This window comes from Saccopteryx leptura, chromosome 5, assembly GCF_036850995.1.
Source record: "Saccopteryx leptura isolate mSacLep1 chromosome 5, mSacLep1_pri_phased_curated, whole genome shotgun sequence".
NCBI classification, from domain to species: domain Eukaryota; kingdom Metazoa; phylum Chordata; class Mammalia; order Chiroptera; family Emballonuridae; genus Saccopteryx; species Saccopteryx leptura.
This window is the reverse complement of record NC_089507.1, coordinates 214,207,628-214,231,222: the sequence shown is the minus strand read 5'-3', so window position 1 is coordinate 214,231,222 and position 23,595 is coordinate 214,207,628. Positions and strand designations below refer to the sequence as shown.

The 23,595-nt window shown below is 50.8% G+C and overlaps 2 protein-coding genes and 1 pseudogene across 2 annotated transcripts in view; all 3 read left to right on the top strand.

The window, feature by feature from the left end:
- The window catches only part of MAPRE1 (microtubule associated protein RP/EB family member 1), a 28,213-nt gene extending 24,972 nt beyond the window's left edge, over positions 1-3,241 (top strand). The window contains exon 7 of the mRNA XM_066384064.1: positions 1,497-3,241. Coding sequence (XP_066240161.1) covers positions 1,497-1,553 — 57 coding nt within the window. The 3' untranslated portion in view covers positions 1,554-3,241. The remainder of the gene's footprint in view (positions 1-1,496) is intronic.
- An 11,459-nt stretch (positions 3,242-14,700) lies between these two features.
- Positions 14,701-15,291, top strand: LOC136406285 (peptidyl-prolyl cis-trans isomerase A pseudogene; annotated as a pseudogene).
- Positions 15,292-17,887: 2,596 nt separating this feature from the next.
- The window catches only part of EFCAB8 (EF-hand calcium binding domain 8), a 39,608-nt gene continuing 33,900 nt past the window's right edge, over positions 17,888-23,595 (top strand). The window contains exons 1-3 of the mRNA XM_066386613.1: positions 17,888-17,918; positions 19,358-19,501; positions 21,181-21,299. Coding sequence (XP_066242710.1) covers positions 17,888-17,918; positions 19,358-19,501; positions 21,181-21,299 — 294 coding nt within the window. The remainder of the gene's footprint in view (positions 17,919-19,357; positions 19,502-21,180; positions 21,300-23,595) is intronic.

The window sequence follows — 23,595 nt, the reverse complement described above, 5'->3', positions numbered from 1 at the left end:
CCATGTTGCCACCTAAGAGAAAATGAATTTTATCTGGTTGGGTTTGGTAAACTCGGTGCTGATGCTTGTCGTATTCCAGCTTAGCATTCATCAAAGGACTTCGTCTTTGGCCTTCAAAGTTAGCCAGAGGGCACTCTGCCCAGCCTCAGCCTCAGCCTCAGCCCTGAGGTCTGTGAGCCCACAGGCGGGAATGGGAAGAGGAGGTGGCTGGTTAGCCCTGCTTCTGTAGTGGCCACTGCTAGGTGCTGAGTGCCACAGACTGCTTCAACCCTCCGTCCCCTCTGCACCCTGCAGCTGGGAGCCCGCAGCCAGAGGTGCTGCCTTCACTTTGTCGGGGCCCCGGCATGGCCTGGGAACCGGGCATGTGGCCCTGTCCTGTTTGCTGCCCTCAGCTGACAGAGGCACCTGTGCTCCTCCTCCCAGGAATGAGCCCAGTGCCCTCGGAGTGCTTTGTGGTCAGGTCTCTTGATATCCATGTGTATTACACAGCAGAACCTGCTGGTGTTCATCGAGTCGTTAGCTGATCACAGAAGACTGGTTTTCCTAGATGTAAGATTTAGTATCTTGCTGTAAATTATAAGTAATGTAAATAAGTAATATTTATTTACAGTTTTTCTATGTTCTTAGCAAGGTCTGTAGGGTTTTTATGTAAGTGCAGCCACTGGGTACCCTGGGCGGGTGTGAGGTGGGGCCCAAGTCGCTGCTTCCCCATGCCGCCAGGGCTGGCTCTTCTTGTAGCTGTTTTTCACACAGGTGTTGTTTGTGCGTAAACACTTAAAACACCCGCAACATGCCTTAACAGCAGGCGTGGGGACCAAGTGCAGTCAGGAGCGTGGAAAGGCAAGGCTGTCCTGAACTGTAGGGTGGCCTCAGCTGTTGCTGAGGGTAACTTTTCCTTTTTTAAACAACCTTGCTGAGGCAGAATTGACATAATGAACTGCACATATTTAAGCACAACTTGATGACGGAACCATCACCGTGGATCAAGGTGAGACGTGTATACATCCTTCACCAGATGGTCATGCTCAGTTTTTGCCGTTTGTGAGATGTGATTCCACTGATGTGATTCCATTGCCTAAGTAATAAAACAGCAGTTCCCAGGCCTTGTGCCATTACTGTATTTCTCCATGTATGAGATACTCCCATGTATAAGACGCACCTTAATTTTGGGGCCTGAAATTTGAAAATAAATGTATTACACAAAGTTATTGAATTCAAGTTTTATTCATCATAAAATTCATACAGCTCCTCATCTGCGTGAAAAAGTGGGAAATGCAAGTAAAAAAATCTACAGCCACTGTATAAGACGCACCCAGTTTGTAGATTCCAAATTATTTGGAAAAAAGGTGCGTTTTATACATGGGGAAATACGGTAAGTGCCAAGTGTGTGTAGAGACAGGAGGCGCTGCTGACTTTAAATGTGAGGAAGGTGAACCCACAGTAGAAGTGGACCGGTCCATGTTGAGTGATCGCTTCCCCTTCTCTTCCCACTGCAGGAAGGCTTCGTGATACCTGACGAGGGGGGCCCACAGGAGGAGCAGGAAGAGTATTAGCAGCCTGGACCAGCAGAGCAGCATCCGAGTTCTTCACCCCAAATCATGTGCTTAACTGTAAAATACTCCCTTCTGTTATCCGTAGAGGACTCACTGGTTTCTTTCCATAAGCAAAAAGTACCTCTTCTTAAAGTGCACTTTGCAGAAGTTTCACTCCCTTCCCGATAAGTTTGAGTTCAGAGCTTTTCCTGTGTAGCAGAGCAGTATTACCATCTAGCTGGGTCACCTAGGGATCAGAGAGGCTGCCCGTGGGCTCACCGTGTGGATGCTGGGAACACTGATTGCTGGAGAAGGTGGTTTTTGTTTTTGTTTTTTTGTTTTTTTTTTTAAGGAGGTGTTTTTATGTAATACGCTGAGGTGGAGACCTCGGTAGAGAGATGTAAAGACTGATTTGAATTTTAAGCTAATGTAAAATCTTGGCAGAGAACGTTTTAATAAATAAATGCCTTAAGAGTATTTAAAATATGCTTCCATATTTCAAGATATGAAATGTAACCCAACAGGAGACTGTGTTGCCCTTGTGTCCGGGAAGGAAGGGCCAGACCTTGAAACCTTTGGAACCTGCTGTTCACAGGCCTTGCAGGGCTGCTTGAATACTCACAGACCTAACCTTGCCCCAGAAGGAAAGTTAAAAAGTTGCTCTGTAAAGCCACTTGGAATCCTTGACCAACTGCCTCTGCTAAGAAGCAAGAGGCATTGTCGGCTGGATGAATAGAGGGTGTTTCAGCCCTCAGATGTTTGAGTTGAATAGCTTGATTTTCATTGATGATTTTTCTAGTTACCCCTGAAATTTCTGTGTGTTGTGTTGTTTGGGAAATGAGGTGTGTTCAGTTATTAAATCTTTAACAACTACTTTTGGGGACTTGCCCACATCTCTGGGATTTGAATGGGGGTTGTGTCCCATTTTATTGTCTTTTAAGTTTACATTTAACATATTTCTCTGCTTCCTTGCCCACTGGGGACTCCTCTTTGGTTCCTAAAGTTTTGCTGCTTAGAGTGGGAGTTCAGCAGGCAGTGACTGTGCTGCCAGTCCGTTCTGGACCTCTGACAGAAGGAGTGATCAGTGAAGGCCGTCGCGACCTTGGTACCTGCGAGGCGGGCGTTGGGTGCCTGCTGTCCCCCGCCCTCCGCTGTTAGCAGAAGACTTGGCCAGTGCACTAGTCTCTTTGGAGATAAAATTTATTAACGTGTTACTAAATGTTCATTTTCTTTTGCAGAAAATACAGTACCATGTCTGAATTAATTATTAATATTTAAACTATTCCATTCCTAACGCCCCCTCATTTGCTTTGCTCGCAGCCCATTCAGTTTCTTTGTTTGGCAGAATTCTGTAAAATGTGTGTCATCCACTACTGAGACCATTCAGCCCCTGATGTATTTGTATTGATTTGTTTCTGGTGGTAGTTTGTCCTAAAACGTGTGTAGGAAGCAGGTATTTTATGATAAATTGTGTAGTGCATGCTCTGTGGAATTCAGAGGAAAACCCAGATTCAGTGATTAACAATGCCAAAAATGCAAGTAACTAGCCATTGTTCAAGTAACAGTGGTGCTATTTCTCTTCTGTGGCCTTTTAGACTTTTGTTGCCCTAAAATTCATTTTTATTAGGAACCCATTATCCACCTGGTCTTTCTCGACAGGGTTTTTTTCTACCTTAAACAGTTTTTCAATAAAATTCTGTATTTCAAGAGTGTCATGTCTTCTGAAATTTGTCTTGCCCTGGGTATATTCCTTTAGGTTCCAATGCTAAGGTACTAAAACTTCTTTCTTAAATTTGGACTGATCTTTTTAAAGTCCTTCCCTGTTTTTTCAAATGTGCTTATTTCTAAGCCTGTTTTCTCCCCTCTGTTTCTCAGCCTCCTGTTGTTCTACATTCTCGTGTTACTATGGGAGGCCTTTCAGGATTCCAAGGCTAGGCCTGGCTCCTGACGTACCCAGCAGGGTTGTGGGGAGATAATCTTTTTGGTGTTTTTCTTGAATGTATGTCTCAAAGGTAGTGAACACAATCTTAATCTACAAAATGAACCCGAAATTTGCAGTTTTTTTCTTCCTTTAAAAATTCTCTGCTGTAAGAAATGAGTTCAAAAGGAGACTTGCTCCCATTTTCAATATGAAATAAAGGCAAACGGGCAGAAGACAATTTTTTGTATGATCTTTAGAGTACCTGCTACAATTGATGCTCTGGGAACCCAACTTGATTTTGACTAGGGGTGCACCCACATTGCTTCCGCTAGAAGTTTACAGTCTGGCACCTTCCTTGAAATGTCACGCACCTTCAGAAGGAATTTGACACCGACGTGCTGGTGATCTATAAGAAGCTTCCTCCAGGAGTGCGTGGAGTTTGTGAAGATGCCGTTGGGTAACGTCCACTGGAAAATGAGCTTGGAAAGCGGGAGCAGGTCCTGTGTGTACGTCTGACCTAAATCCATTGACCTGCTCTTCAGGCTGAGGCACCTGCAGGCGTCCGGCATGACTGACCCGGGTTAGGGTACTGGACGTGCATGTCAACACACTGCTTGGTTTGCCGGGTACATGTTCTGTTGGGTGGAGGCTAGGTAAGCACATGGGTGTTCTGGCTGGGTTTTGGATTTAGGATCCACCCATGCTGGTCGTCCCCAAACTGATGGGCTGCAGGATCACCTGGGAACTTGACTGATGTCACTTACATGTTTCTCAAATCCATCCCCAGAAGTTTCAAGTCGGGAGGTTGAAAATGTGCATCTTATACTGTGTTCCTCAGGTGACCTGGGCTTGAGGTCGTCCTCAGACCTGTACTGGGCCCTTACATACATATGCTTCAAGTTCAGGTCTAGTTCTGGCAGAGGCGGGGAGGGGGTTAGTCCTAGGTCTCTCCTAGGTGTGTGACTTGAGCCAATTGGCAGGAGTTTCTTCTTGTTCTGACCTGCAGAACAGGGATGACGTGGCTGGAGGGCCTCCCGCACTGGGTCAGAATGAGCCGACAGCAGCCGTGGTCTAGAGTAGACTGTCCCGCGTTGGTTCAGATTGAGTCTGAAATTGCTTCTCGATCAGAAACACGTAGGGCGGGGTTTTGTGTCCCGAGAAATCAGGAGGGCGTGCCTTAAGCAGGCGTTGAGGGGTTGCTAATGTAAGTCCTAAGATCTTAAGGTGTTTCTCAGCTTGGTGGCAGTGATGAGCCTGTTCTTTGCCGTTTTCAAACTATTTTTTTTACTGTTCCCCCCCAAGTGAAGTCGAAGTCTAAACATGCGCTCCATTTTCTTTTAAAAGAAGATTCAGTAATTCGGATTCACTGATTTTAAAAATTATATTCTCTTCAAGAACGTAATACGCTGTTCTAAAGGAAGCGGTTTCTTTTGCTATAACCGGAGACTGACGAGCAGTTTTTCTTTGGAGGTTGTTCTCTAAGGTTTGGTAGGGTGGAGGAGCTCCTTCTGTGGTCTTGCCCTGCTTCAGCACAGTCCACAGACAAAACCTGGGCACTGGCTCTGCTTGGCCTAATCCGATGAGCTTGCTAGGATGTGAGCGACCCGGCTCTGACTGCTGGCAGCAGTAGAGAGCGGAGGTGGTTGCTTTGAACCCAGCCAGCCAAGCCTGTGGTCAGTGTTCGTGGGCAACCGGTCATTTTGCCAGTCTGGACGCTGTTGCTGTTAATTTAAAATTAAGAACGTGTCTTGCTTTTGAATTCACACATTCCACTTATAAAATTTTAAAACCAGATGAGTTCATGTTTATTTCTGACACTTGATGAGTTTTTTCCCTCAAGAGTTTTCACATATGAGAGTGTAACTGAATATGCAGAGTCCTTATCTGAAAGAGAGCCCGGGAGAGTTTCTATACTTTTACATTGACTTTAACCGTAGTTAGAACCGTTGTCCTGAAAGACTTGAGCCAGATGTTACACAGTTATAACTTGTGAAAGTCTCCCTTTTGTCTTAATATGAGTCAAAGTCCTTGGAGCACAGGCGCGTTCTGTTGACATTTTAGTCAGGTAGCTTCCTTCATTTGGTTACCTGGGAAAGCGGGTCTAGTCTTAGAGTAGGATTTCTAGGCCCCTCAATTCAGGACCTCAATCATATATGTACGTAATATATAAAAATTAAAATTTAAATCTATTCTCTTGTTGGCAGCTCTGAGGTTCTGACATGTAAAATGAAAACAGCCTCGACAGGAGTGTTTCTGCAGGTGGGAGAGGCAGGTCTTGAGGCCATCAGAGCAACCCAGGCTAGCCCCCAGCGCCTGCAACTGTATCGAGAGAGAGAGAGAGAGAGAGAGAGAGAGAGATGTGAGTGCAAAGGAATCATTTGATGCTCACCTCAAAAAATTGTTAACTTTTCTCCCTTTTTCCTGATTTACTTTGAATCATTTTAGAGTCATTGGCAGGGACTGGATAAATGGGAGAAGAGGAATTTGTGTTTACCGACGACTTGACCTTTCGGTTGTGGTGGTAGAATGAGATTTGGGAAGCTGGTGGGTGAGACTCAGTCCATCAGGGAAAGTCTTTTTTTTTTTTTAATATTTTATTTATTACAGAGACAGAAGAGAGAGGGGAGCATGGAATAGGAAGTATCAACTCATAGTTGCTTCACTTTAGTTGTTCATTGCTTGCTTGTTGTATGTGCCCTGACCAGGGAAGACCAGGGTTTCAAACCGGCCCCCTTGGCATTCCAGGCCAAAGGTTTATCCCCTGCATCAGCGCAGGCCAGGCCGTCAGGGAAAGTCTTAAGCTTGATGGCTCTCCGTTTCCAGCGGGGGCAGAGATCAGTTGCTGAGGGTTAGCCTTAACAAATGACTCACAGCTTGCAGTGTAGACTATTAAGTTTAAGGTCAACGGAGCATACGAGTGGATAGAAAGAACCGTGCGGCGAGAGCCTCCTCTGACCTTCACCAAACTGCATGAATGAGGGGACGGACTGCCGCGGTTAGGAGGCCAGAGACCAGGAGCTGAGACCCGGGCCCTCCTCCCGGCGCTGTGTCTTTGGTCTGTAGGACATGGCTTTCCACTGGCGCAGAGACCCAGGGTGGTCTCCCCCATGCCTCCGGGGCCGGGAGAAGGTACCTGGGCCCCTAAAAGCCAGTCGGCGGCTGGAGCAGGACATGGGGGAGTGCCCTGTGCTGGCCGCCGCTGCCTGCGAGGGCCAGTTCTCATGAGTTGAGGGACAATTTGGTTCTAAGAAAAGCACAATGTTTCTTCTCAGCATTACATGAGCAATTTTGAGAAAAAAAAAATCTCTTCGATAATGAAATTGTCAAGTGAACAGCTTTTGTGTTAAAGTTTTGACTCTGAAGAGGCTCCAGCAGGAGCAGTAACAGTGTGTCCACACGTGTGCCAGGCCTTTCCTCCTGCAGGCCGCCGTGAGCGGGGCGAGCTTTGCCGCTGAGCACCCACCCCCGAGTTGCCGGTCAGCGCCAGGGTCCAGCTGCCTGTGCCCAGGTCTGGCGTGGTTTGCCCTTGTCCGAGCCCGAGCGACCTGCGCTTTTCTTGCCTCTCTTGCTGGCCTCGCAGTTGTTGTATCACGTTGCTATTTATATTTATATAAAGGGGCCCGTCTGTATTTTGAAGTAGCTGTAATGATTTTAAGGTCCAGTGTACCTCAGGGTCGTCTGGATTTCAGCATTCTGAAGGTTTCTAAACTGATGTTGCCATTTGGGGAGGTGGGCGTTTTCTATGTTTTTCTGCAAAATAAGGCCAGTGCTAACCAGGTGTAATGCTATATGACTGCTGTTTTTACTTCATGATTTGGAGCACTGCTTAGGAAAATGGAATCCACCATTTGTGTGATTTACAGGTCGGTATAGGCGGTTCCAGCTTATCCCTACGTGTGCACCTCCCTTTGTTAATTTTAAAGGCTGAGAAAAAAAAGAATAATTCAATGTCAAGTGAAAGAATTATATTTTAAAATTTCCTAAGAAATTTTAACTCTCTGACTTAATCTATTGCCCTCCCCTGCGCCTCAGTCTTTAAGCCGTGCTTTTCTCTGGGGGGGCAGCCACGTTGAGAATAGGCCGCCTCCTTGAGTTACGGCATTTTGAAGTCTTACCTCGTTTTATGGCGTGTTTGTAAAGGAAGAAAGCCTCTGTTTGGGCTAATGTACACTTGCCTGAGGTCAGAGGCTGAGCAAGAGAGGTCTGACCCATTTCCAGGGCAGCTTCACCTGCCGTTGGCCTTAAGTCATCTGTCCCTTACAGATGCTTATAGACTGGTCATTCAGCAAACCAAGTTGTAGCTTAACATTTTTGAAAAATTACACCAAAGCTGAGGATACGGGTTTGTTATCTTAAACTTGCTTGAGGAGCAGTTGACACAGAATCATGTGTTAGGATGCAGGTTCTGTCATTTTCAAGCCTGCAGTGGTAAGGTGGCGGAGGACAGTGAGGGCGTGCCTCGAGTGGAGGGGAGGTGGCTCCCCGAGACTGTGGCCGTGCCCGAGGGCCGCATCCCAGCCCTGCTTTTAGCATCAGCGTCTCCTTAGTTAGGATCAGCTGGTGATGCCGGACCAGTCTCAACTGGGACTCTGACCTTTTTTCTAGAATTATTTTTGTGTGGAGACTTATCTGGGAGATGTTTTTCTTCCAAATACCCTCCCCTCCTACTTCTGTTTTTTCTTTTCTTTTTTTTTTTTTTTTAATTTTAAAACCTGAGTTATTGATTATATTTTCACTCTCTTTAGGTGGGAGTTTTCGGAACCTTTCTTTACCTAAAAGAATGCATCTCTATTTCTCTCCTTTTTTCTCATGCTTCTTCCCAGGGAAGGAAAAGCCTATTTATTGGGACAGAATTTAGCATAATTAGTTTATATAAAAATATTGACAAGTGCAGGAACCGCTGTAAGTAGAAAGATAACGTTGGATCGGAAAGGAAAGCGCGGAGCCAGGAAAGACTGGGCCAGTCCGGTGTCGGCCGTCAGCGGTGTGTGTGCTTCGGAATAAACCCTCCCGGCCCATCGAGACCGAGTTCAATAAAACTGATTCAGAAGACCTGCATCTTTTATGTCCTTTCGCTGAAACCACTCTACTTTCAGTGGTCTACAATGTGACAAAGCCTTTTCCCCTTATTGCTGAAATGAGAGCAGAGTTCTTTTCTGTATGTTGCTCTTCTCTTTGTGGTGTAGATTTGGGGCGTGTCGTGTGGCGGTCAGTCACATTTTGGTCCTATGTAGAGGTTGTCATAAATGTGATTTCACTGGGCATCTTTAAACCTGGACTCCATGCCCTGACTGAAATTCCCTGAGATACTTAACCTGCTGTGTTGTGCCCCGGCCCGAGATTGAACCGGGCTGCCGCTGGTGCAGGCCTGCGCGGAGTCTGGGCGCGTGACTGCTGTCTCACACACAGCGCGGTAGCCTTCCGCCTGTCAGAGCACTGGGGCTCACGCGGAGGACATCTCCTGGAGAGCTGCTGTGCCTTTTCCTGTCCCACCTGTGGGGGCCGGTTGGCATTTCGGTTTTGGTGAACCTGCTTCATCCTCGGGCCCCCTGGCATTTTCCCCGGTTTCCATGAGAGGTGGACATTCGTGCTGCCTTTGTCCGCTGGGTCGTTTTGTACTCATCCTCGTCCGGGGGGCACGTGCTGTATGGAGCTCCTGTCACTATCTGCTGTAAGTTCAACTTCATCAATAAAAAGACTGTCTCAAACTGGATGGAAAATGGCTGCCTCCTTATGGTTTGTGGGAGGGATTCTGATTCCATTCTGCACATGGAATTCTGTCTCATTTCTGGTTCCCAGGGTGGCCAGCTGACTGCGGTTAGGTGGAGGCCCCCGGAGTTCCGCAGTGACTTCACAGAGGGGCGACTCTGGACACTGGGACAGCTGCCAAGATGTCTCTCCCGAGAGGGAGTTTGAAAACGAATGGGCGTCTGTCAGATACGGCCAGTGAGATTAGCAGGGCAGATCACACTGGGCCAGGGTGAGTGAGGGTTTGGGGACAGCCACTTCTAAGCAACTGGACACCTGGGCCCTAACATACATTTGGTTGAGGTCAAAGGCTGAACAAGAGACCATCTCTTACCCACTTCCAGGACAGCTTCACCTGCCTTTGACCTTGTCATCTACCCCTACAAATTTTTTAAAAAGAGTTTATTTATTGATTTTACCGAGTGGGGGTGGGAGAAGGAAGCAAGAAGTATCGACTTACAGTTGCTTCACTCTAGCTGTTCATTGATTGCTTCTTGTATGTGCCTTGATCGGGCAAGCCCAGGGTTTCGAACCTGTGACGTCTGTTCCAAGTTGATGATCTGTCCACTGCGCCACCACAGGCTAGGCTAACCCAACAAATTCGTACAAATTATTCAGCAAACCAGTTGCCCCCCTTCCATCCCCAGCGTGTGCCGCTAGTGGCTGTTAAAAGCTCCATATCTGTTTCCAGCTTTGTACAGTTTCTGGCTCTTGTCCCCAGAGCAGGTGACTTTAGGGAACAGATTGAGGTCGATGGGTGTGGCTTCCCCTGATCTTACTCATTCTCTATTCTGACAAGAAATTTAATTCTACATCTGAAGTTTCCTTCTCGCCAGTATTGGAGGGCTGGTCCTTCTCTCTGCTGCTTACTCCTCCTCCTCTCTTGTTGCGCTTCACTAGTTTTTTTTCCACTTGTTACCTCAGTCCAGATTCTCTCTCCTGGTTAAACACATACCCTCTCATGAACATTTCAGTTTTGAAATCAAGTTTTAGTCGTGAGAGTAATATGAAGAATTCCCCTTCGCCCAGATTGACCGGCTGGGACCATTGTGTCCCATTTGCATATGCTTGTTGAACCATTTGAGAATAAATTACATTGAGCCCCTTAAATGCTCAAGTATGTATTTCCTAACAGCAGGGACCTTCTCTCTTTTTTCTTTTTCTTATTGACTTTATTGGGGTGACATTGGTCAATAAAATTACAGGTTTCAGGTGTACAATTCTACAGAACATCGTCTGTATGTTTTATTGTATTTACCACTGCAAGTCAGGTCTCCTTCCGTCACCATTGATCCCCTTTCCCTCTGCCTCCTCACTCCCTCTCCCTCTGTAATCTCTGGACCCTTGTCTGTGTCTGTGAGTTTTGTTTTTGTTTTCTTATTTTTTTTTAAATTTATTCATTTTAGAAAGGAGAGAGAGGGAGAGGAGAGAGAGACAGAGAGAGAGAAGGGGGGAGGAGCAGGAAGCATCAACTCCCATATGTGCCTTGACCAGGCAAGCCCAGGGTTTCGAACCGGCGACCTCAGCATTTCCAGGTCGACGCTTTATCCACTGCGCCACCACCGGTCAGGCTGTTTTTTTGCTTAAACCATTCATCTTTTTCACCCAGCCCCCACCCCCTCCCCTCTGACAGCTGTCAGCCTGTTCTCTGTAAGTCTGTTTCTATTTTATTAATTTTGTTCATTAGGTTCCATATATGAATGAAATCATATGGTATTTGCCTCTTTCTGACTGGCTGTTTCACTGAGCATAATACTCTCCAGGTCCATCCATGCTGTCACAAAAGATAAGACTTCCTTCTTTTTACGGCCGAGTAGTATTCTGTTATATAAATGTATCACAGCTTTTTTATCCACTCATCTACTGATGCACATTTGGGCTGCTTTTAATTTTTTTTTTTTTTTTTTTACAGAGGCAGAGATAGACAGGGACAGACAGACAGGAATGGAGAAAGATGAGAAGCATCAATCATTAGTTTCTCGTTGCACGTTGCGACTTCTTAGTTGTTCATTGATTGCCTTCTCATATGTGCCTTGACCGCGGGCCTTCAGCAGACCGAGTAACCCCTTGCTGGAGCCAGCGACCTTGGGTCCAAGCTGGTGAGCTTTATTTTTTTGCTTAAGCCAGATGAGCCCGCGCTCAAGCTGGCGACCTCGGGGTCTCGAACCTGGGTCCTTCTGCATCCCAGTCCAACGCTCTATCCACTGCGCCACCACCTGGTCAGGCTGCTTCCAATTTTTGACCATTGTCAATAACCCTGCAGTGAACATAGGGGTGCATATAGTCTTTCGAGGTAAGTGTTTCAGGTTCAGGGACATTCTCGTACAACCTCAGTCCAGTGGTCTGAAGCAGGTAATGTTGATAATATCTTAGAATGTAGAGTTCGTGTCACCAATGGTCCTAATGGCCCTTGGGGTGTTTCTCTTTTCCCCAGCCTGGGATCAGGATCACGCGGGGTGAACACACAGTACAGTGTACAGAGGTGTGTTGTGGAATTGGGCACCTGAGACCTGGATGATCACGTTAACCAGTGTCAGCCCAGGAAATTCCATTAAAACAAAGAATCCTGCATTGCCTTTAGTTCACTCTCCTTGGTCACCTTTACTCTGGAGCAGTTTCTTAGCTGTTTCTTGGTTCTCACAACACTGACAGTTTTAGAGTAAAACCCAGTGGTTTTGTGGAATGCCCTGCCGTTTGGGTTGGTCTCATTTCTCCTGACTGGGTTTAGGTTAACACTTTTGTCAGTAACACCACCGAAGTGATCAGTCCTGAGTGTGGCACACCAGGAGGTGTGCATTGGCCTTTGGCTCCTTCATTGATGATGTTTCTTCAATTGTCAAGACTTTAAAGCAAAACAAGGCTCTGGGCAGTTGGCTCAGTAGTAGAGTGTTGGCCTGGTGTGTAGAGGTCCCGGGTTTGATTCCTGGTCAGGACACATAGCAGAAGTGCCCATCTGCTTCTCCACCCCTCCACCTCTTGCTTCTCTCTCTCTTTTTCTCTCTCTTCTCTTCTCCTGCAGCCATGGCTCTATTGGAGTGAGTTGTCCCTGGGCACTGAGGATGGCTCCATGGCCTCTGCCTCTGGTGCTAAGGAAGAGCTTGGTTGCTGAGCGACGGAGCAACACCCCAGATGGGCAGAGCATCGCCCCCTAGTGGGCTTGCTGGGTAGATCCTGGTTGGGGTGCATGCGGGAGTCTGTCTCTGCCTCCTATCCTCTCACTGAATAAAAAAATAAAAAATAAAGCAAAACAGTCTGACCAGGCGGTGGCGCAGTGGATAGAGCATCAGACTGGGATGCAGAGGACCCGGGTTTGAGACCCCGAGGTCGTCAGCTTGAGCGTGGGCTCATCTGGTTTGAGCAAAGAGCCTACCAGCTTGAACCCAAGGTCGCTGGGTCCAACAAAGGGTTACTCGGTTTGCTGAAGGCCTGCGGTCAAGGCACATATGAGAAAGCAATCAATGAACAACTAAGGTGTTGCAACGCACAATGAAAAACTGATGATTGATGCTTCTCATCTCTCTCCGTTCCTGTCTGTCCCTGTCTATCCCTCTCTCTGACTGACTCTCTGTCTCTGTAAAAAAAAAAAAAAAGGGCAAAACAAAACGTGCTCATTTTCTTTTTATTTATTGATTGGTTGATTTTAGAGAGAAGGAGGGCGAGGGACAGACTGCAACCCTGTACATCAGGATGTTCTAACCACTGAGCTGTCTGGCCACGGCGCTCCTTTTCTTTAAACACACCCGTGCTCTTCTGCTTTGTGTGAGTGTGGCGGCACATGCAACTTGGGCTAGCGCAGACTTTTGTATTGATTTTTGGCCCACTTGTTGCCACCTTCACCCTGTAACCCCCATCAACACCCTAGTGCCTTGGTTGGCAAACCGTGGCTCACAAGCCACATGCGGCTCTTTGGCCCCTTGAGTGCGGCTCTTCCACAAAATACCATGTGCAGGTGTTACTTCGATAAGGGATGTACCTATCTATATAGTTTAAGTCTAAAAAACTTGGCTCTCAGAAGAAATTTCCATCGTTGTACTGTTGATATTTGTCTCTGTTGACTAATGAGTCTGCCCACCACTGGGTGTACCCTTTTGTATTTTCCTGTTTGTATTTCAAGTACTTATGACTTTGTACTTGCTGACAGTACAGCCCCTTCCTTAGACTCAGGCAAGAAGTCTGTGGCCCCTGAGCTTTAGGGTGTCCCATTTTGTCCCTCCTCTCGCCATGTCCCTTACCTGGTAAGGAGTCCACGGGGCTAGGAGGACATGTTCATCCAGAGGCTCGCCTCCCCCACTCTCCTAAGTCCTGGAATTTCCTACCCAAATGGCTTTGGACCTGGTTCCACGGTCTGTGGGGGTCTCTCTCTCCCATCACTTTGAGGCAGCCCACCCTGGGCTTTGGACCTGGTTCCACGGTCTGTGGGGGTCTCTCTCTCCCATCACTTTGAGGCAGCCCACCCTGGGCTTCAGGTAGCTGAGGAGCAGTGCAGGTGCGGGGGAGGTGTGGCCTGGTGCGTGGGCCAGGGTGCCCATGGATATGCCACCGTCCGTAAGTCCCTTGAGCAGGACAGAGAGGGCATGGGGGTAGGCAGAGGGCTCAGCGGCTGGCTCTCCCCACTCTGTCAGCTTCTGGCACTGAGCTGAGGCGTTCCCAGAAGGCTGCATTTGAAACTGGTCTTCCAGGTTGTTTTGAAAGTGGAGACCAGAGCATCTTATTCAACAGTGTACTGAGAGATGGACAGATAGGGACAGACAGGAAGGGGGAGAGATGAGAAGCATCAGTTCTTCATTGTGGCTTCTTAGTTCATTAATTGCTTTCTCATATGTATCTTGACTCGGGGGCTGCAGCAGACCAAGTAACCCCTTGCTCAAGCCAATGACCTTGGGCTTCAAGCCAGCGACCTTTGGACTCAAGCCAGTGACCGTGGTTCATGTCTATGATCCCACGCTCAAGCCAGCAACCCCGTGCTCAAGCTGGTGAGCCCGCACTCAAGCTGGTGACCTCGGGATTTCGAACTGGGTCCTCTGCGTCCCAGTCCAATGCTCTATCCACTGCGCCACCTTCTGGTCAGGCTGATCTGTAGACATTTAAAGTAATGAGACTTGCTCTGCGGACCTATATTCTCTTGCCTTGGTCCCACAATTATTAAGGGACCACGTTCCTATGTGTACATGTACACAGTGTTCTTAAATGTATAGCTTGTCATTCTTTTATAAAAAATGAGCATCATACACGCACTCGTTAGCATAATTTCTTAGTTATCCTCATCTCACGGAAGTCCCTCCTCATCACCCACTGAAGGTCAAGCCCATCCTTGTGACCGCGGGTCGTGTTCTGAGTCCAGGCGTGCTGACCCTTCAAGCCGTGCCCCTTCCGGTAGCCGTGCTCTGTATTTTTGCCACTATGAACAACGCTGCAGTCTGTGAGTCATTTAAATCGCTACCCACGACTCTCCCCGCGCCAGGGAGATAAACTTTATAAAGATTGCCAATAAAGGCCTTGCAGACGCTACCACCCCGGAGTTGCGCGCAATCAGCCATGGTGAACCCCACGGTGTTCTTCGACATCGCCGTCGACGGCGAGCCCTTGGGGCGCGTCTCGTTCGAGGGTGGTGACTTGACACGCCATAATGGCACAGGCGGCAAATCCATTTATGGGGAGAAATTTGATGATGAGAATTTCATCCTGAAGCACGCGGGACCTGGCATCTTGTCCATGGCGAATGCTGGACCCAACACAAACGGTTCCCAGTTTTTCATCTGCACTGCCAAGACTGAGTGGTTGGATGGCAAGGATATTGTGACGGCCATGGAGCGCTTTGGGTCCAGGAATGGCAAGACCAGCAAGAAGATCACCATTGCCGACTGTGGACAACTCTAATAAATTCTCGTTTTATTTTAATCACCAGACCATTCCTTCTGTAGCTCAGGAGAACACCCGTTCACCCCCATCTGCTTGGAATGTTCTCTAATCTTCGTGCTATCACCACAGTCCATTGGGGTCCCTCCTTCCTTCCCCTTCAAGTCTAGCTGGAGTGCAGAGTTAAGTTTATGATAATGAAATAAAAACTAAACAACAACAAAAAAAAAAAAAGATTGCCAATAAAGACCTTAATTGAATATTTTTTTTAAAAAAGAAGAATTAGAGAGGTAGCAATCCTGCATAACCTCTCTGGCCAGAAAGAGCTACAACCATTACCTCTGGAGTATAATTTCCCAAGCTCTCTGTGCTCGCGCCAGCGTAGCCTCGCAGACGCTGTTCGCAGAAATGGACTCAGACCAATCCACTTCTGGGGCCTTTTGTCACCGGGGACCTGGAGCGGCCACCATGCTCAGGGGCTTTTCCTTTTCTTCCCGTCTTGGCCCATTCCCAGCTGACTGGTCCTGCCTTTTCTGTGTCCTGCTGTCCTTCTGTTTCCCACCTGTGGCTGCTGCTCTGGCTTCAGTGCCCTTGTTTTCCGGTAGGAGTTGGTTTTTACTTCAAATCGAGCCGTTCAGCGCCACGTGTGTTAGACCGCTTCCCCTTGCCGCTCCCTTTTCTTTAGAGACGTTTCCGGCGTTTTCCATGGTTACCCCGGTTCTTGGCTTCCCGACCCCCTTTCCTCCTGGCTCAGCTCTCTCCGTTGGAGCTGACATCGGAGCTGCTGCCAGGACGCTGTTCGAGTTGACACTGTCGTCCGGTCTTCATCTTCCTCCCCCTCGTCTCCTGCGTCTTACGCTGCGTCTTACGTTCCTGCCTGCCCTTCAGCCTGTTCCGCCTCCCAGGCGAGGTGATTGAAAAGTCTACATTCTACTTCCGTTTTTCTTCTCTCTCCTCCCTTCCACTATTCCTTCCCTCTCTCCTCCTCTCCCTGCTCCTACCCCAGGGGCCCTTGGCCAAGCCAGGCCGGCTCATTTGCTCTGTCCGCTGAGCAAGTGTGAGGCCTGGTTCTTTCCTGGCCGTTCCCCTGCCGTCCCGGGAGCCCTCTCTGCTCCTGCTGGTGGGACTGGTTGATGAGGCAGACTCGCTGTCTCCCATCTTCTCCAGAGGTGCCCCTGACCCACGGGGCACCAACGCGCCCTTCAGATTCTCAGAGCAGAGCTCCAGGGAACAGACCTCTCCCACATACCCCCACCCCACCCGATGCTCCTGTGAGGACGGACAGGAAGTCCTGTCTCCAAGGAATCAGAGGGCAGGGTGGGGGGCGATGTATGACGTGGAAAGTCAGGGGCCCGTCCTGTTCCACCTCTGGAGCAGGTCTTGGACCCCCTGGACACGGGCCTGCCCCCGGACTTTATTTCCCTAATCTGGAAGCCTCTGGCATTCAGCCAGTAGAGTAACTTGAGAAGCCCCAGGGCTTCAGTAGGACAACTGTCCTCCATCAGGGGAGAGAAAACTCCCAGGTGCACGCTTGGAAAAGCTCGGTCCTGGAGGAGCCCCTGTGGGGGAAGGGCTGCTCCTCAAACGGGTGCCGGGCGTCCATGGGCGCGGGGCCGCCTCCCCTCCCTTCACCCTGACCACCTCCGAGTTCAAGTGACTGTGATGCCCTGTTCTAGGTCAAGACTACCATCTTCTGAGCACTTAAGAGAGAGTTCTCTGCGTCCAGAGGTAAGAACACCATCGGAGTTGATTCCGGAGGGAGGGGGGTGTCCCAGCGTCACCCAAACATCACTTGTCAGCACGGAGAGGTCTATGTCGGTCATCCGTCTCTCACCAGCTGCAAACTCAGCTACTGACCAGCCAGATAGGCAGCTGAAGTGTGTGCTGAGGCAGGCTGGTTCTTCCTCGGAAAACCCTGCGTGGGCCCCAAGCAGTCAGTGTGAGGATAACCCGAGGGTGGTCTCTGTGGACCATTCGTGGGAATGGTGTGATGGGCTGTATAAATGATCACCAAGCCTGATGAGTATGTAGTGTCTATTATGTGCTCGGGGCCGGGGAGTTATAGAGATAATTAGTGTAAATTAAATGAAGATTTCAATTAAGATAAGTCTGCCCTTGCTTTCAAAGAGCTCGCTCACTAGGAGGGAAGTGACGACAGGGGCTGTCACGGGTTGTGACTGCAGCAGCTTGCTGGGGCCCCGTACGTGTTCAGGTGTCATTTAGATCTCACCGTAACCCTGCAAGGTGGGTGTCGTGGGTCTCTTTGCGGCCAGTGAAGACCCTGTGGTTCAGGGAAGTGACGTGAGATGCCCACGACAATTAGCTCGGAAGGAGGGAGCCGGGCAGAATTGTAGCCCGGAGCTCTGGGACGCTAGGGCTGTGTGTTTCCCATCACGCACCTTCCGTCTACGTGGACGGACGGACGCACGGACGGACGGACGCACAGGTGTCACATACGGACGGACGCACAGGTGGTGTCACGTACGGACGGACGCACAGGTGTCACGTACGGACGGACGCACAGGTGTCACGGACGGATGGACGCACAGGTGTCACGGACGGACGGACGCACAGGTGTCACGTATAGATGGACGCACAGGTGTCACGTACGGACGGACGCACAGGTGGTGTCACGTACGGACGGACGCACAGGTGTCACGGACGGACGGACGCACAGGTGTTACGCACTCACGGCAGATGTGAACACAGAGTTTGGAAGCACAGAGGTGGTGGTGATGGCTCTTACCTGAAAGTTACAGAAAGGCTCCTCAGAGAAGGTGACGTTTGAGGCAGACTTGGAAGAATGGGTAGGAATTCCCTGTTGGTCGAGATGGTGGTCGGGATTACGCAGAGGGAACAGTGTGAGTGGGCGTGGTACGCTCGCCATGTCGGGAGGCTGGGGAGACCCCGGTGTGCTGGGACCATGGCGTGTGCATCGCCAAGGGCTCTGGATGCCACCCTCAGTCGCTGGCGGTGGTGGAGATAGCCTGGAAGGTGTCAGACACGACCGGATCTGCCTTCCAGAGAGATGCTTGGTGCCCGGGTTGGGAGGAGGATTGGGAGGGAAGGCTAAACTCTGGTCCGAAGTTAGGGGCACTATTTTGTCCCAGGCAAAGGCGAGGGTTCGGGGTGGGGCAGGGACGTGAGAGGGGGGCGCAGATGTAGGAGATGGATCAGAGTAAGAGCGAATCGGAGGGACAGGAGGAAAGCCTGGGAGGAAGAGGGCAGAGCCAGGGGCGGTGCTTAGCTTTCTCAGCTGAGGGCCCGCGTGCCCGGTGAGAACATCAACTAGCTCGTCTGCCTGGCTCCACGAAGACCGGTCTGCTCTGCTCTGTCCACTTGCGTGTTCCTAGCACTCAACAAATGTCTACAGAGCGTGAGTGTGTGGATGGCAGTTGGCAGATGAGCATGGTGTTTGTTCGGTGTGCCTGCGGCTGGGAGAGTGAATAGTACCCCCTCCACCAGAGACTCTCTTGACCGCCCAGAGCTCAAGGCCGCGTGTCTCTGTGAACGGGAGAGTGAATGGTCCCCCCTCCACCAGAGACTCTCTTGACCGCCCAGAGCTTAAGGCAGCGTGTCTCTATGAGCAGCACTCATTGGTGACCATGTCATAGTCCACACCTGCGGTCTTTGGTGACCTGAAGCATTGTGCCAAGTGTCAGAATGAATCACGTGTGGGAGCTAAAGAGAGGAGGCATTGTTGATTGTTGAGGGATGGAGGGGTGGGGATGTCTTTGGGAGGAGGGACGTGAAGAGGTGAAGAGGAGGAGGAGGACGAGGCTGTGAGCCCCCAATAGGGGGGGTCTACATGTGCTTTGGTGAGTGTGCAAATGACCTAATCTTTCCCAGGGGTGTGTCTGGGCTGCGTAGGACCACATCAAATTGTCTGGATTCACATCATGCAGCTGGATTTCTTGGGGTCTTGAATTCTGACCTCTGAAGACTTGAAACAATATAGTTACTGAAATGAAACGCCTTGTAAATTCGAGTCCTGTTATGTGTGAGGTGGGAACTTGGCTGTGTCCGCTGACCTCTCCGAGCCTCAGTGGTGGTATCTGTAAAAAAGAAACTTGCCAAAGGCCGGAGAAGCTGTCTAGATCTTCCTTGGTGGTCTTCGGTTGGGAGAGTGGTCAGGATGTGTCTGCATTAGTTCGTGACTCACCGTAACGACTGCATACCCCGTCCTTCCCCCAAAGGGCCCCTCTTTCGATAAGAGGTGCTTAACAACGTTCAGGGCAGAAAATCAACATTCTCAGTCCCTGCTTGTTGTGCTCACGTTTGTTCCAGCCATCCGCCTCAGGTGGATTCCAGAGGAAGGAGAGTCTTAGAACTCAGTCATCTGTCACCCTTAGCCCGACGCTCGAATTCCAGCATGAGTCTCAGCTGCTTACGGAGCTGCACCTGGCCAGGATGGAGAAGCTGTTTAAGGCCAATGCGACTCGCGGTAAAACTGCGCTGTGGGCTTAGCCTCTTGGCCTTTGCACAGGGTGGAACCCTGGAAGGGCGGCGCATATGGACGGTTCAGACTTGACCAACATTTTTTGCATCCAGTGTCTCCTTTAAAACGTTTTATTGGCCCTGGCTGGTTGGCTCAGTGGTAGAGCATCGGCCCAGGGTGTGGATATCTCGGGTTCGATTCTCGGCCAGGGCACACAGGAGAAGCAACTATCTGCTTCTCCACCTCTCCTCCTCTTGCCTCTCTCTCTTTCTTTCCCTCCCATAGCCATGGCTCGATTGGAGTGAGTTGGCCCTGGGTGCTGAGGATGGCTCCCTGTGGCCTCTGCCTCAGGCGCTAAGAAAAGCTTGGTTGCCGAGCAACAAAGCAATGGCCCCAGATGGGCTGAACACCACCCATAGGGGGCTTGGGTGGATCCCCGTCAGAGCACATGTGGGAGTCTGTCTCTCTGCCTCCCTGCCTCTCACTTAATAAAAAAAAACAAACAAAAAAAACCCCCGATAAAACATTTTATTGTTATGTAAGTATTGTAACCACTTGGGGCTGAGAAAAATAATACCCCTAACCCAAGCACCCAAATGTAACCACTGGTCCGCCTTTTGGTATATTTTCTTCCAAACAGTTTCATATGTTTGGTTTATTATCTATTACTGTGCAAAGGTAGGTTGTCCCACACACTTACTCACTGAACGGACCAGGAGTCGGAGGGAGGTCTTTTAACCCTGCCCTCCCCTCCGCTGCCCTCCCCCTGCTGCCCTCCCTCCACTGCCCTCCCCTCCCTGCCCTCCCCCCGCTGCCCTCCCCCTCCGCCGCCCTCCCTTCCCTGCCCTCCCCTCCCCACCCACTCCTCCCCTGCCCTCCCCTCCCCGCCCTCTCCTCCGCTGCCCTCCCCTCCCTGCCCTCTCCCCGCCGCCCTCCCCTCCCCGCCCTCTCCTCCCCTGCCCTCCCCTCCCTGCCCTCTCCTCCCCTGCCCTCTCCTCCGCTGCCCTCCCCTCCCTGCCCTCCCCCCGCCGCCCTCCCCCCGCTGCCCTCCCCTCCACTGCCCTCCCCGCCCTCCCCTCCGCTGCCCTCCCCTCCCCGCCCTCCCCTCCCCTGCCCTCCCCTCCCCGCCCTCTCCTCCCTGCCCTCCCCTCCCTGCCCTCCCCTCTCTGCCCTCCCCTCCGCCGCCCTCCCTTCCCTGTCCTCCCCTCTCTGCCCTCCCCTCCGCCGCCCTCCCTTCCCTGCCCTCCCCTCCCTGCCCTCTCCAGCTTTTCCTCCAGCCGGAGTCTGTGTTTCCATTGCCTTTAAAACGATGAGCCTCACCTCTCCCTCTCTCTGTCTGAATTTACATCTCTTTGTTTCCATTATTCACTTTTTTTTTTATTTTAATTTTTTAGTTTTAATCAGTTTTCTTTGTCTCCCTGCCTGGTCTGTCTTATCTGTGGAGAAATGGGAACTGAGCTTGTTGGGGACACCTGCCCCTCGCCCTGGCAGAGTGTACTGCGTGGAGGGCGTGCAGCCAGAGTTCGTGGGGTGGATGTGTGAACAAACAGGTGGTGCAACAGAGAACCCAGCCACTGTGACCCTCTGTGGTTCCCCGGCCGCCAGCATGCAGACGCCTGAGGCCGCTGGGCCGGTGACAGGTTGTGACGCAGCGGATGCTGTTCCCCCCTCTCTCTCTCTCCAAGGCCTGGACAGGGAGGCCTTCACCAGGGCCATGAAGAAGAGCCTCAGCGACGTGTCCGACGAGATGCTGGAGGCACTGTTTCTGAAGGTGGACGTAGAGGGTAATGGCTTCGTCACCTGGGTGAGGAGGGCACCCCTGCGGCCACAGGGAGCTGGAGGGGGGCAGGGGGGCACAGGCCTCAGCAGGTCAGGGGGGCACGTGGAGGATGGAGGGCAGAGGGCAGGCACAACCCCCCAGCCTCCCTTCCGCGGGTTCCGGGGCACGTGCTGGATGGAGGGCACCCTCGGAGCCTTGGGGGGGCCCTCCCGAGACCTTGGTGGGCTCACCACAGTTCAGTCCCCTCCTGGGGTTCAGGAGAGCCTATGACCAACAGCGGTGGCCTCTGCATGGACCAGAGGTCCCCAAACTTTTTACACAGGGGGCCAGTTCACTGTCCCTCAGACTGCTGGAGGGCCACCACATACAGTGCTCCTCTCACTGACCACCAATGAAAGAGGTGCCCCTTCCGGGAGTGCAGTGGGGGCCGGATAAATGGCCTCAGGGGGCCACATGCGGCCTGCGGCCTGGGGACGCCTGGGCCAGACTGAGCGCACAGCGGTGAGCAGCTTACCGGCCTCCCGTCGGCTTAGGGGATTTTAGCCGGTGCCACAGCCTTCTCACGGCCCACACAGTCACTCAGGAGCAGGCCAGTCGGTGGCTGTTAAATCCAGAGGTGTCAGCGTTTTAGAGCACATTAATAATAGCGCCTTTGTTTGTTTGTTTTTTTCTGATTCTAAATGTTCTACAGAGAGCATATACTGTATAGCATTTATGAGTACAGATTCCAGCCTGACCTGTGGGGGTGCAGTGGATAGAGCGTCGACCTGGAATGCTGAGGTCGCTGGTTCGAAACCCTGGGCTTGCCTGGTCAAGGCACATGCGAGAAGCAATTATGAGTTGATGCTTCCCACTCCTCCCCCTCTCCGCCTTTCTCTCTCTCTCAAGTCAATAAATAAAATCTTAAAAAAAAAAAAAAGAGGCCAAACCTATTTAAAAAAAATGAATACAGAAAAGTACAAAAACATAGTCTGGGCCCTGGCTGGTTGGCTCAGTGGTAGAGCGTCGGCCTGGCGTGCGGGGGACCCAGGTTCGATTCCCGGCCAGGGCACACAGGAGAAGCACCCATTTGCTTCTCCACCCCCCCCCCCTCCTTCCTCTCTGTCTCTCTCTTCCCCACCCGCAGCCAAGGCTCCATTGGAGCAAAGATGGCCTGGGCGCTGGGGATGGCTCCTTGGCCTCTGCCCCAGGCGCTAGAGTGGCTCTGGTCGCAGCAGAGCAATGCCCCGGAGGGGCAGAGCATCGCCCCCTGGTGGGCAGAGCGTCCCCGCTGGTGGGCGTGCCGGGTGGATCCCGGTCGGGCGCATGTGGGAGTCTGTCTGACTGTCTCTCCCCATTTCCAGCTTCAGAAAACAAAACAAAACAAACAAACAAAAAAAAACACAAAAAAAACATAGTCTGTCATATGTCACGATGGGGACAGTGACAGCTAGCGTTTCCACCAGGCAGTGTGCTATGCACTTGCTGTATTGTTTTACTTAGCCCTCACAGGAATGGGTGCTATTGTTGACCTCCCTTGACAGGTTGGGAAACTGAGGCACAGAGCTGTTAAGCACCTTGCCCCGGTTCACAGAGCTAGTTAGCGGGAGAGACGGTCTCAGAACCAGGGAGTTCATTCACCTCAAGAACCCACACGTTAAGCATTCGGTGTATCTCCCCCTTGGTTTAGGGATACATTCTGAGGTTTATTTTGCTTTTATTTCCCTTAGTATTCCATAATAAACGTGTTTGCAGCATTCTCTGCGATTGACACAGTGCTACACTGCTCACAACAATTAGGGGACCAGGGAACGGGCAGATGCTCCAGTACTCTCAGCCTTTTGTAGAGTGCATTTTCACCAGTGAAATAACAGTTGGTTTTGCATCTCATTTGCATAATCGAACAACTTTCCTTGTTGTTTGCTTTTCTGATGTTCTTGTATAATAAAAATGATCAAATGTTTCTTTTTCTTTTTCTTTTTTTTTTTTTATATTTTTCTGAAGCTGGAAACGGGAGAGACAGTCAGACAGACTCCCGCATGCGCCCGACCAGGATCCACCCGGCACGCCCACCAGGGGGGCCGCTCTGCCCACCAGGGGGCGATGCTCTGCCCCTCCGGGGCTTCGCTCTGTCCCTACCAGAGCCACTCCAGCGCCCAGGGCAGAGGCCAAGGAGCCATCCCCAGCGCCCGGGCCATCTTTGCTCCAATGGAGCCTTGGCTGCGGGAGGGGAAGAGAGAGACAGAGAGGAAGGAGAGGGGGAGGGGTGGAGAAGCAGATGGGCGCTTCTCCTGTGTGCCCTGGCTGGGAATCGAACCCGGGACTTCTGCACGCCAGGCCG